The 14,229-nt window shown below is 50.2% G+C and overlaps 1 protein-coding gene across 3 annotated transcripts in view; it reads left to right on the top strand.

Annotated features, from left to right (window-relative positions):
* SGSM1 (small G protein signaling modulator 1) overlaps positions 1 to 14,229 on the top strand; it is an 82,539-nt gene that overhangs the window by 20,340 nt on the left and 47,970 nt on the right. For all 3 annotated transcript variants that reach the window (XM_075534483.1, XM_075534481.1, XM_075534482.1), the window contains exons 4-8: positions 4,497 to 4,659; positions 5,424 to 5,576; positions 7,518 to 7,585; positions 7,842 to 7,987; positions 8,110 to 8,241. In XM_075534483.1, the coding sequence (XP_075390598.1) occupies positions 4,497 to 4,659; positions 5,424 to 5,576; positions 7,518 to 7,585; positions 7,842 to 7,987; positions 8,110 to 8,241 (662 nt within the window). The remainder of the gene's footprint in view (positions 1 to 4,496; positions 4,660 to 5,423; positions 5,577 to 7,517; positions 7,586 to 7,841; positions 7,988 to 8,109; positions 8,242 to 14,229) is intronic.

A 14,229-nucleotide genomic window follows, 5' to 3' on the forward strand; every position in this document is an offset into this window, starting at 1 on the left:
AAAATAAAATGGCAAGAAGAAAATCATAATATACAATAAAAGTACAAGTACAGAGTAAGAAAGGAAAGGCCACCATCAATATTTTAAAAAACATCAACAATGTTTCCAGAGACATAGAACTCAGGACACTGTTGATATGAGGAGTCTACGTGAGGACCCAGACTTCTTTGTGTGGACTTAGTTGGCTCCTCACAAGCCTTTAAGACCCCAGACACTATTCCAGTTGATAGCCAGACTCCATCTGCTTTCTTTACCACTCTTTGCTGAGCACCCTTACCTTCAGTGACCATTTTTTGATGGTGAGGGTCAAGCAGGGCTGTGTTATCAGAACTAACTGTTCTTGGACTGGAGTTAGAGTTAAGTGGGAGCCCAGAATCCATCTGCTTGTTCACAGTTATGAATGACTCTGGTTTCCTTTGGCGATCGTATTGTGACAAAGATAAAAACCCACAAGACCAACAACAAACAAAAGGCAGAAAAATGAAAAAGAAAAACATTGTCAATCATCCCCTTGTAGTGTAAGGCAATTGCCTGGTAACATCAGCAGTTTTCCCAATGACACAGAACTCAAGATACTGTTGATATGAAGAGTCTATGCGAGCACCCAGATTATAACCCTTCAGGGAGTAGACAGCCTCATCTTTCTGGTGAGGATCGGCTGGGGCTTTTGAACAGTTGACTTTGTAGGTCACAGCCCAATGAATAACCACTATGCCATAGCAACCCTGGTTAGTTAGACTTTGGAGGCTTTCGATCTTTATCTGAGCAGAGAGCCTTATCTCTATCCCACGGAGTGCTTGGTGGTTTCAAACTACTTACCTTCTGGTTAGCAGCCCACCGTGCAACCCATTATGCCACCAGGGTTCCTTTGTTGGTAGGGAGAGAAAAGGATACTGTTATAATACGTTTCTAGCTTTGTTCAGAGTTTAGGGGTGGGAGCCATTGGATGATGTTAAATGCAGTCCCCTGAGTGGTCCCATGGACGAAGAGGAAGCTCCCAGGAAGACTGACTGCCTCAGAAACCCGTGGAGCAGTGGTGCCCTGCCAGGGAGAGTCCCTAGGAGGCTGAATTGACCTGATGGCAGTGAATTTGGTTTGGGTTTCATTTGTATGATCAAAACACTCTTAACTGAAAGGTTGGAGGTTCGAGTTGGCCCAGAGGCACATTGGAAGAAAGGCCTGGTGATCTGTCTCTGAAATGTCACAGTCACGGACATTTCATGGCTACAACCATGGTAACCCACGGTTACGGTGCCATTCTGACGCACAAGGGTTTTCATGAGTCAGAATCAAATTGAGGTCAATAAGTTGTTTTTGAGAAGACGCTACTTGAGGTTTCTTTTGTCGCTTGTTTCTTAGAAGCCACTGTCAAACAGAGCTAAGCAGTGCCCATGCCACCTGGATAGATTATCCACTTGTTGTTAGGTGCCCCTGCGTTGGTGCCAGCCTGTGGTGACCCTTTGCACAACAGAACGAAACACTGCACCGTTCCGTGTCATCCTCACAATTGGCCTGAGCCCGTTGCTGCCGCCACGGTGTCAGTCAAGCTCCTGGAAGGCTGTCCTTGTTTGACCATCCCTTTCCTTTCGCAAGCATGATGTCCTTTCCAGCGCCGGGTCTCACCTGGCAATATGTCCAAAGTATGTAAGGCGAAGTCTTGTCATCTTTTCCTCTAAGAAGCACCCAGGCCATACTTCTTCCAAGAAATCTCCGGTTGTCCTTTCAGCAGTTATGGCAGTTACATAATCTCCTGTTAACTGGAGTGAAAGGGTGGAGTCTAGCCTGTCAATCAGGTCATATCCAATCAAGCTGCTGTGTGGGTCTTGCCTTCTCCTGAGGACTCTGGGAACTTCTGTCTTCCTCCCTGGAGGCGGGACACACTCCCCCTGGGAGACATTCCTGTTGACAAGCCAGATGCAGCTACTCTGATGGAGCCAGAGCCCTGGAGCTGGAGGAGCCATATGGAGACCAACGCCAGTGCTGAGATGCTTCCACCGCCACTGGATCCACAAGACTTCCCACCCACAGTCCTGTGATCCTCCTGCATTCAGCATCATTGCATGTGTTGTGTGAGTCTGAAGAGGAAATTATAGACTGGTATTGGACATATGGCTAATATAAGATTTATGGACTTGATCTGGATTGGGCTGGGATGTTTTCTTAATATTAAATTATTCTCTGATGTAAAGCTCTCTCATAAACATATGAGTGTCCCTGGATTTTGTTTCTCTAGTCTACCCAGACTAACCCATAGTACTTTCAATAATTCAAAAGCATTGATTCTTCTTCGATCTTTCTTACTCAATATCCAACTTTTGGATGCATATGAGGCAATGGAGACGACCATGGCTTGGGTCAGGTGCATCTTAGCCATCACGATGTCACCAGTTGGTCCAGTTGTGGGGATATTTGTCTTCTGTACATTGAATTGTCATCCACACTGCAGGCTGCAATCCTGATCTTCATCAGCAAGTGCTTCCAGTCCTCCTCACTTTCAGTAAGCAAGGTTGTGTCATCTGCATATCGCAGTTTGTTAATAAGCCTTTCTCCACTCCTTATGTCATGTTCTTCTTCATGTAAACCAGCTCCTCTGATTATTTGCTGAGCATACAGATTGAGCAAGTATGATGAGAGAATACAACTCTGATGCACACCTTTCTTGATTTTAAGCCCTGAAGTATCCCTTGTTCTGTTCACACACTTGCCCCTTGATCCACCTTCACGTTCTGCAGGAGCACAATGAAGTGTTCTGGAAGTCCATTTCTTCTCAAGGTTATTCTGAGTTTATTATGGTCCACATAGTCAAATGCCTTGGCATAGTCAATAAAAAAAACACGTCTTTCTGGTACTCTCTGCATTCAGTTAAATTCCATCTGACATCAGCAACGATAGCCCTTGTTCTAAGTCCTCTTGAATCCAGCCTGAACCTCCGACAGCTCCCTGCTGCAACCTTTGTTGCATGATCTTCAGCAAAGTGGCCATGAACTTAAATCAGTATAACCCGAGGCACAGGATACTGCCTACAATGGAAAGTTCAGATAGTTACGAGATGAAGCAGTCTGCTCCCCTAAAGACAGACAGCCTTGGAAGTCCTCGGGAGCATTTCCGCCCTGGCCTAGGCCTTGGACAGTGGGCAGTGGGTCTTGGATGAGGCCTACGAGGCCTTTGTCCCAATCTGTGTCCTTACAAACAGCAGCACCCGAGACAAGGCACTCAAGCCCCGAGTCCTGCTTTGCTCTCTGTGGCCATGGGGAGGGCTCACCTTGTGGGCGCCGTTGTGGGAATTAGATGAGGTGAAACTTAACTAGGGCGGGCTCTAAGCAGGTGACCGGTCAAAAGTGGAGTCACCGACCCTGTGGAAAGTGTTCAGGCTACTTTTGCTAGAAACGTTGGTCAGGCTCCCAGTGTGTACTGGGAGCAGTCCTGGTGGCACAGTGGTAACCCGTCTGTTGCGCATCTGAAAGTCAGCGGTGTGACTCGTCAGCTGCTCCGTGCAAGAACAAGCCTGGCCTTCAGTTCACAGGAAGGCGATAGCCCTCTGCCCTGGACGGTTGCTGTACCTCAGAATGGACTCAAAGCAAAGGCACGGGATCCAACAGCACGAGGGCCTTCTCTGGGGACCTGCCTCTCCTGAGAACTTGTCCAATGCCCGAGAGGTGAAGTCTCTCCATCCTGCTGCTAAGGAGACCAATTTGCTCTTCTAGAAGTCTATGGTACTTTCTGTCTTTTCACCCTCAGAAGTGGACTGCGCATTCCCTCGGCCCTGTCAGGAAGTTCTGCAGAAACAGGCGGCTCTGGGTGACCCTGCTCGCATTTGAAACCCCGGGGGCCTAGCTTCCAGCTTCACGGCCACACAAAAGCTAGCACAGGCCCGCCCACTGACAGACAAGGGAGTGGGGGAATTGACCCTTCCAAACTCACTGCCATTGAGTGGACCCCAACTCATAGGGACCCTAGAGAACAGGGCAGCACCGCCCCTCTGGGGCTTTGAAACTGTCACTCTTTACAGGAGTAGAAAGCCCCGTCTTTCTCTCTGATGTTGACATTAGCAGCCCAACTCTTAACCCACTCCACCGCCAGGGTTCCTGGTCTGACCCGTGGACAGTAATAATTTAAAATGTCATAAAGCTCTAGGTGCACTTTCTGAGTGGTGAATTTCTTCCCATCCATCCTCAGTGTTTCCACTGGCCCCACTTTACAGATAAGAAGACCGAGGCACAGAGAGGGGCCATCATGATGCCCACGCTGCAGGTGGTTGGTGGTGGAGTGAGCACATGAACAGAGCACGGTTCCCCTCTGGGTCTCACCCCACACTGAGGGTGTGGAAGGAGCTGCATATACAAATCTCCCCCATGATACTGTTGTTGGGAGTTTTTGTGCGCCTTGGGGTCCAGGTGCTCTCAGACACCCACCCCTGTCTGACCACAGCCCCGAGTTGGGCTGGGTGCTGGGGAGGGTGGCCCTGGCTGGGCCCGCTGACCACTGTGTCCCCTCAGCGGCCGTGGAGGCGTGCATTCTGCATGGGCTGCGGCGGCGGGCAGCCGGCTTCCTGCGGAGCAACAAGATCGCGGCTCTCTTCATGAAGGTGGGCAAGAGCTTCCCGCCGGCCGAGGAGCTCAGCCGCAAGGTCCAGGACCTTGAGCAGCTCATGGAGAACACGTGAGTCCTCTCAGGGCCAGGGATGGGAGCCCAGGCTCCGGGCGTGGGGGTGGGTGGTGGTGGTGGTGGGCAGGCCACAGAGGGCAGAGGCATTCCTCGCTGGGCTCTGCCAGCTCCAGCACTTGCCCCTCCCTCCACCCCCCTACCAAAAAGTTCTCTCAGCCTTCTCCACCCTCCTTCCCCTCTACCTGCTAGTCTTGGGACCTTTGCACCGATTCCCCCCTGCAGCTGACTCCCCTTCCCTCTGACTCCCCAACGCAGGCACCTGTGGGCCCCCCAGCCCCCACCCCAGCCAAACCCACTGCTGTTCCAACTCATAGTGACCCTGCACACGACCCAGGCTGCTGCCGGCCCGGCCACGCCATCCTCCTGCCCTTTGCCACCGTAGTTGCAGCCACTGCGGAGGGGCTCCCTCTGTTTCACTCCGGGGTGCTAGCCCCCCAGGCACCCCCACCATCCGTAAGGGAGCCTTGACCGAGGCGTGGGTCCACACGAGTGGGCTCCTACCCGGAAGGCCGGCACTTTGAAACCAGCAATTGCTGCTGGGGAGAGAGAGGAGGCCTCCCACTCGCGTATGGGGTGGCTGGCCTGGAAGCCGCCGGAGCAGCTCTGCTCCGTCCTAGCGGCTCACTCTGAGTGGAACTCACTCGATGGCAGTGCGTTGTTTCGGAGAGAAGCGGGCCACCTTCTCATTGCATCGCCATCCTGAGAGCGTTCTCTCGTGCGAAGAATCACTGTGTCCCCTTCCTCTATCTATCTGGAAGTCGGAGTCAGATCCAAGGCCTCCAGGACAATGCACGCAAGCTGCCCAAGCTGCCCAGCCTGTCCCCTCTCGCCATCAAGCACCTGTGGATCCGCACGGCCCTGTTTGAGAAGGTCCTGGACAAGATTGTGCACTACCTGGTGGAAAACAGCAGGTGAGGGAGGGTCTGGGTGTGCTGTGTCTGTCTGTCCCCCGCACGTGAGACTGGAGAGTGTTTAAGCAAAGGTCTCCCAGAACCTGGGCGATGATTCAGGTGTTTGATATCAGTGCCGGGTATTTGAGTATCGTCAGCATTGACTTGATGGCAGTGAGGCTGGTTTATTTGGTGTTTGGAAACTGAAGGAGCCCTGGTGGTGCAGTGAGATAAGTGTTGGACTGGTAATGACCAGGTTGGTGGTTCAAGCCCACCAGCCGCCCCAAGGGGGAAAGGCTCTCTCTCTCTCTGTTCCTGTAATGATTGACAGTCTCAGAAATCAAGGGAGCAGTTCTGCTCTGTCCCAGGGGATGGAGTCAGAGTCCACTCAGAGGTGTGAATTTTCATCAACGAGTTAGAAGCTGCAGCACAACGTTGAACAAACCCGCCAGCCACCCTGAGGGAGCCCAGTAAGGTAGCTTGTTCCCGTAAACACCTCCAGGTGCAGGGACTCTGGGGAGCACTCCTCCATCCTGTGGCATTGCAAGGATTTGGAAGTGAAAGTTCTCTTTCAATTCAAACCCAGCACAGAAAGCCTCCGCGCCTTGTTGACCATATCCGAGTTCTTTTGAAGAGCTGGAGGCCAGGCTGTGTTCATTAGCACTGTGGCCAGCTTCACCTGCACTGCTTATCAGAGCAGGGAGGCTTCTGGTCCACCACGCACTGAGCACTATTTTGTGCCCCGGATATTAAGAGGGAAGGAGCCCTGTAGCTGAGTAGGTATGCATTGGGCTGCTCCCCACAAGGCCAGCTACTCTGCAGGAGAAAGACCGGTTTCTCTATCCCGTCAAGAGTCAGTCTCAATACATCGTTCAGTGTGAGACATGAAAAAATAGCAATAATTTATAAATTATCAAGGGTTCCCGAGGGAGGGAGAGGGGGGAATGATAACCTGATAGCAAGGGCTCAAATAGGAAGAAAATGTTTTGAAAATGATGACGGCAACAAATGTACAAATGTGCTTGACACGATGGATGGATGGATTGTGCTAAAAATTGTCTGAGCCTTCAATAAAATGATTTTTTTAAAGTTACAGTCTCATACTCTCACAGGGGCAGTTTGGCCCTGTCCTGTAGCCTTGATGGCAGTAGGTTTGGTTTGTATTTTTATATAAGGCGAGGCATGGTCATCGAGCTTGTTAGCGACTTCTTGTCTGACATGGAAATCGCACACAGGCCAGAGACTTGAGGTTCCCAATCTGTTCACAACCAACTCCCTGGGGCCACAAGCGCAAAACCTCGCTGCTGTCCAGTCAGGGCCGGCTGGTAGTGCCCCTACAGGACAGGTAGAACTGCCTCTGTGGGTTTTTGAGACGGAAACGCTCTATGGGAGTAGAAAGCTTCATCTTTCTCCCCGAAGGAGCTGGGGGTTTCGAACTGCTGACCTGTGGTTGGCCGCCCAATGCATAACCCACTATGCTCCTGACCATACAAAGGGCTTCAAAACAGCCATGGACAAAGATTAAATGCTCGTGGGACTTTTTCCCACCAGTGTTTGGAAGCCAGTCTCCTCTACTATATTTCAGTATTGGTGCCTGTCATCTGTTCTCTTTCAGGGACCCAGAGCCCTGGTGGCTTAGTGGGTTACATGTTGGGCTGCTAACCTTGAAGTCAGCAGTTCGAAAACGCCAGCCCTTCCGTGAGAGAAAAATGAGGCTTTGTACTCCCAATAAGAGTTAGTCTCAGAAACCCACAGGAGCAGCTCTACCCTGCCCTGTGGGGTCACTAGGAGTCAGAATTCATTCAGAAAGAGTGAGCTGCTCCCGTTTTACAGATAGGCTGTAGGGGGTTCAGCAAGGGACCAGGGAGATACTGCATCCAGTTATGCCTACTCTAGCCACTAGGTGGCAGTCAGCCCTCTGCTGGCTGGCCCTAACCCACTTGCCCCTGTCTCGCCTGTCAGCAAATACTATGAGAAGGATGCTCTTCTGATGGATCCGGTGGACGGCCCCATCCTTGCGTCTTTGTTGGGTAAGCACTTGACTGCACCCTGCTTTATCTGGAGTCCCCGAAGTCTTCTCGGGAGGGCACCTGCTAAGAATCTCTTTCCCCTCCACTCAGCCGATCAAACATGACCTGGCCACTGTCTGTGGCTCTCAGGGCCTTGTTCTGGCTTCCCTGGCTCTGCAACAAGCTTGAGGGGTAGTGAACTGCGTGGCCCATCTGGTGGTGGCTGGGAGGGTGTGCTCTCCAGCACCTATGATCTCCCCCTCACTGTGCTTGGCAGTGGGGCCCTGTGCCCTGGAGTACACCAAGATGAAGACCGCAGACCACTTTTGGACTGACCCTTCAGCCGATGAGCTGGTCCAGAGACACCGCATCCACAGCTCTCACCTGCGCCAGGACTCACCCACCAAACGGCCCGCCCTCTGCGTAAGCGGGAGCAGGCTGGGGCTCCTTGGGAGGGGTTTGGGCGGAAGCCACCAACTCGGCAAGGGGGTGGGGTATGGGGTAAGGGCCATGAAGCCCCCTCCAGGCTCTCACCCCTCTTCCAGATCCAGAAGAGGCATTCGAGTGGTAGCATGGATGACAGGCCATCTCTCTCAGCCCGAGACTACGTGGAGTCCTTACATCAGAACTCCCGTGCCACCCTGCTCTACGGCAAGAACAATGTTCTAGTTCAGCCGGTGAGTGTCCATCTCGGGCCCGGACAGGCCTGGGGTCTGCCTCCACCCTGTGGGGAAGGTTCCAGCTTGCTCATCCACCCATCAATTCACCATCCATTCATTCATCTACTTCTATCTCCAGCCAACTAGCCCTCTTTCTTCTTCTTAAAAAGAAAATCATTTGATTAGGGGCACAAACAACTCTTATCACCATCCATCCATACATCAATTGTGTAAAGCACATGTGTACGTTCATTGCCCTTGTCATTCTCAAAACATCAGCTCTCTGCCTAAGCCCCTGGCATCAGCTCCTCATTTCCCCCTTTCTCCCTGCTCCCCCTCCCTCTCAAACCCTTGATAATTTATAAATTATTATTTTGTCATATCTTGCACTATCCCACGTCTCTCTTCACCCACTTTTCTGTTGTCCATCCCCCAGGGAGGAGGTCACATGTAGATCCTTGTAATCGGTTCCCCCTTTCCAACCCACCATCCCTCTACCCTCCCAGTATCGTCACTCTCACCATTGGTCCTGAAGGGATCATCTGCCTGGATTCCCTGTGTTTCCAGCTCCTATCTGCACCAGTCTACATCCTTTGGTCCAGCCAGATTTGTAAGGTAGAATTGGGTTCATGATAGTGGGGGAGGAGGAAGCATTTAGGAACCAGAGGAAAGTTGTATGTTTCATCGTTGCTACACTGCACCCTGACTGGCTCGTCTCCTCCCCAAGAGCCTTCTGTAAGGGGATGTCCAGTTGCCTGCAAATGGGTTTTGGGTCTCCACTCCACACTCCCCCTCCTTCACTATGATAAGATTTTTGTTCTGATGATGCCTGATACCTGATCCCTTCGACACCTCATAATCGCAAAGGCTGGTGTGCTTCTTCCATGTGGGCTTTGTTGCTTCTGAGCTAGATGGCCACTTGTTTACCTTCAAGCCTTTAAGACCCCCAGATGCTATATCTTTTGACAGCCGGGCACCATCAGCTTTCTTCACCACATTTACTTATGCACCCATTTGTCTTCAGTGATTGTATCATGGAGGTGAGCACACAACGATATAATTTTTTTTTCTTTGATGCCTGACATTTTCTTCATTCTTGTGCCTGTTATCATGCACTTCCCATTATCCCTCAAGCTCTCCTATCACAACCCGAGGAACAATCAACCCAGGTACTATATCTCTAGATGTACCTATCCTGGATTTCATGCAAAAGTATACAGAAAACCCCAATGATGACAGCAAACTAAAACACAAAAACCCCAATCCAACAGAAAGCAGAAGAGACTAGAAAGTAGAACCAATTAAAAATGGGTCATAAGAGAAAACCAATAATATGTGAAGTTTTAACCTAACTGGATCCACAATGGTCTACTTTCCAATGCACTTCCTCTGAGGGCAAGACTGCTCACACTCCTGAACAGTGGTCTGAGGACAGTCAGTGAGGGTTTTATCCGAGTGTGGAGCGCTGCAAGTGATTTGGGGCTTTCACTGTCATCTATAGCCTTCTGCAGATGGCATGTGCCTGTATTTTATCCATCTACCCACCCATCGATCCACCATCTGCCCAGGTATCCACAATCCACCCTCCTACCAATCTACTCCCATTGCATCCAAGTACCCATACAATCATCCACGTGCCTGTACTTTTATCCATTCACCCACACATCTCTTACCACTTGTCTGTCAGTGTGGTGTATTGTGGTGGCTTGTGTGTTACTGAAATGCTGGAAGCTATGTCACTGGAAATACTGGTAAGGTCATCCAAAGGGAACAGGTGTCAATAGAGCTTCCAGACTAAGAATAGACTCAAGAAGGAACAGGTTGTCCACTTCTGAGGAATTAGCCACTGAAAATCTCACGGATAGCATTGCTACATTGTCATAGACTGGAAACCTCATGAACAGTTTTCAGGATGGTGCAGGACCTGGCAGTGTTTCATTCTGGGAACTGACTCAACAGCACCTAACAGCATCGACGTTCGTCCATCTATCTACCTGCTCATAATTCATTCACCTTTACACTGACCTACTCGGAATGGAGAGGGGATCCATCTATAATCTAAACTCCAGTTATCCATCTTTGTGCCCTACATGTTTATCCATCTATTCAGCCATCTATTCACCCACACCCATAAAGGTTTACAGTCTTGCTAAACCTATGTGGCCCTTCTACTCCATCCTCAAACATCACTATGAGCTATAATTGTCCACCATTTACCCACCTGTTCATGTACTCACCCATTCAACCATGTGTGCATTCATTCTTCCATCCATCCATCCATCCATCCATCCATCCATCCATCCATCCATCTCCTGCCTTCCCATCAACCTACCACCTGAGCATCCACCTCCCCATCCTCCAGCTGTGTACCAGGCACTGTGTTGAGTGCCGTTACCTGTGTCAGCTCATTCAAACCCCACAATTGCACTTCAAGAGCAGCACTACTGTGATTGTTCACACTGAGGCCCAGACAGCGAAGGTCAGAGTTCTAGTTTAAATCTAGGCTGGCGAACACCAGAGCCTGCCATCCATGATCCATTTTCCTTCTGGGCCGCAGCATCAGGCTGGGCCCCGGGAAGGGTGGTCAGTGAGGCACATGTAATCCCCTCCCTCGAGCTACATTGCCATCTACTCTGGCTGTCCCCTACCAGGACAGGCACACTTGAGACCTCTGATGGTCCTGGACAAGGCACCTCTTGCCCCTGAACCTCAGTGTGTACATCAGAATGGGCACATGATGCTCTTTGCTCGAGTCTAAGAACCACCCAGGAATGAAGCATGCTACTTGCCTTATGTAAGGTGGGAGAGGGGTGTCAGGGGCAGCAGGAGAGAGATTCACACGGCTTGTGAAAAAACTAGGATGAAAGGATCATGGAATTATTTCCAGGAACTTTCAACCTACCTGGAAAGTTTATTTTACCCTGTTTTGAAAGAACTCTTTGAAGCATAGACGGAGCTGAAGTTTCTGTTGCTCTCGAATCAAATGCCACACTAATACGTACGCTCATATAAGACAGCAAATAATGCGGGGCTGCAAAGATGGTGGGGAAATTCCATCAACTTTTGGAGACTCCCTGAGTACAATCACCGTCGTGCAGATATTCCGAACCCTGCTTCGTAGTTCAGAGGCTGGCTCTTTGAGAAGAACTCCTTTCAACCACAAGTTCTTGATGTCCTTGTCTTCTCACCCCGTTTTATGTTCTTTCTCACAGAGACTAACACCCAGCCCGGCCCACTGCTCTCGAGTTGATTCTGACTCACAGGGGCCCACTCTAGGGTTTCTGAGATTGTCCAACTTTATGAGAGCAGAGAGACTCATCTTTATCATCTAGTGCATTTGAACCACTGACCTTTCAGTTAGCAGCCCAACACCTAACCCACAATGCCATCGGCTGGCAACACAGAAGTATGTACTCTGGGCTTTTATCGAAAAGGTGTTTCACCTCTTTATCAGGAGGAGGGAGCTGTAGCTTGTCTTGGAAGGGTGTTTGTGCTCATCTCTGGAGGCGTCTATGGTCCCAGAAAACCCCTGTTTGTTGCTTTGCGAGAATACCTGGGAAGTGGGCCCCACAGAGTGACAGTAGCACGTCTACTTCGCAGCCTCACATTGGCGCCTTCATGCTTGGTGACTGTGCGTTGGAACTGAGTGGACTTTCCTTTTTCAAATGCTCTGTGACAGTGGTTGCCGTGAAGGGTAACCCACCAGTGTTGATTCCTGCCCGATACTTGCTCCCCAGGTTGAGCTGTCGTGGCGGTCATACTCTTCCCCAAATGTAAAGATGCTCCCCATTTCTCTTCAGGGGCCCTGTGGCCATCCATCTAGTTCCCGGTCCCCCTTTACAACCTCATCTTCATGTTCAAGCCCATGGAGCCTCATGCTTGTGTTGTGAGGTGCCATCAAGGTGGTCCCAACTCACGCCCATTGTACAACTTCTTCCCGTTATGATGTAATCAGGGGCTTGCATGTCTCCGAAAGTGTAGATATGTCGTGATTGGAAATATACTCCCTCCTCCCCCCCTCTCTGTGCGGACCTGGCTGCTGAGATCATGGTCTTCCCAGAGGATGTGGACGACTTCCTTACCCTCCACCTGCTGGCTAAGCCTGGAATGCGATGCTACTCACTCAAAACTCACCTCCATCGAGTCTATTCTGACTTAGAGCAACTCTGTGGAACAAGGCAGAATTGCCTCTGGTGGCTTCTTAGAATGTAACTGTGTAGTTATATCATCTGTCACCAATTTGATTGAGTGACCGGGTGGCGTTTAGACCCTTGATGGGTCATCACAGCTTGATGACCTCATTTGCATGTGCTAAGGAGACAAATGGCTCCTTGGAAGCAGGACACAGGCTGACTCTGGGAGACATTACAGCTGACAAGACACTTGGAGCTACGCTAGTGCCCTGAGCTGGAGGAACCATGTGGAGACCCCTGACAACACTGAGATGCTTAAAATGCCACTGGATCCACAAGACTTCCCACCCACTGGCCTGTGATTTTCCTGCATTTGGCGTCATTGCATGTGTGTCATGAGTCTGAAGAGGACTTTAGAGATTGGTATCAGACATATGAGCTAATATCAGACTTCTGGACTTGATGTGGACTGGGCTGGGAGGTTTTCTTAATGTGCAATTACTCTTTATATAAAGCTCTTTCTTTTTTAAACATTTTATTAGGGGCTCATACAACTCTTACAACAATCCACACATATATATACATCAATTGCATAAAGAACATCTGTACATTCTTTGCCCTAATCATTTCCAAAGCATTTGCTCTCCACTTAAGCCTTTTGCATCAGGTCCTCTTTTTCCCCCCTCCCTCCCTGCTCCTCCCTTTCTCATGAGCCCTTGATAATTTATAGATTATTATTTTGTCATATCTTGCCCTATCCGGCATCTCCCTTCACCCCCTTCTCTGTTATCCGTTCCCCAGGGAGGAGGTCACATGTAGATCCTTGTAATCAGTTCCCCCTTTCCAACCCACTCACCCTCTACTCTCCCAGTATTGCCCCTCACACCCCTGGTCCTGAAGGTATCATCCACCCTGGATTCCCTGTGCCTCCAGCTCCTATATGCACCAGTGTACAACCTCTGCTCTATCCAGTCTTGCAAGGTAGAATTTGGATCATGGTAGTTGGGGAGGGCGGGGAAAGCACCTAGGATCTGGGGGAAAGCTGTATTCTTCATCGGTGCTACATCGCACCCTGACTGACTCATCTCCTCCCCTAGATCCCTCTGTGAGGGGATCTCCAGTGGCCGACAAATGGACTTTGGGTCTCCACTCTGCACTTCCCCCTTCATTCACTATGGCATTTTTTTTTGGATGATGCCTTATGCCTGATCCCTTTGGCACCTCGTGATCGCACAGGCTGGTGTGCTTCTTCCATGTGGGCTTTGTTGCTTCTGAGCTAGATGGCTGCTTTTTCACCTTCAAGCCTTTAAGACCCCAGACACTATCTCTTTTGATAGCCGGGCACCATCAGCTTTCTTCGCCACATTTACTTGTTCACCCACTTTGCTTTGTCCTCGGCGATCGTATCATGGAGGTGTGCAGCCAATGATATGATTTTTTGTTCTTTGCTGCCTGATAACTGATCCCTTTGGGACCATGTGATCACACAGGCTGGTGTGTTCCTCCATATGGGCTTTGTTGCTTCAGCTGGATGGCCGCTTGTTTATCTTCAAGCCATTAAGACCCCAGACACTATCTCTTTTGATAGCTGGGCACCATCAGCTTTCTTCACCACATTTACTTGTTCACCCGCTTTGGCTTCAGCAGTTGTATCGGGAGGGTGAGCATCACCGAGTGCCAATTTAATAGAAGAAAGTATTCATGCATTGAGGGAGTGATAAAGCTCTTTCTTATACACACACACACACACACACACACACACACACACACACACACACACAAAAGGCGGCCCCAACTCATAGCAACCCAATGCATGGCAGAAGGCGACACGTCATGGTGCTGTGCCATCCTCACAAATGTACTTACGTTTGAG

Source organism: Tenrec ecaudatus, chromosome 16, assembly GCF_050624435.1.
Source record: "Tenrec ecaudatus isolate mTenEca1 chromosome 16, mTenEca1.hap1, whole genome shotgun sequence".
Taxonomy (NCBI): domain Eukaryota; kingdom Metazoa; phylum Chordata; class Mammalia; order Afrosoricida; family Tenrecidae; genus Tenrec; species Tenrec ecaudatus.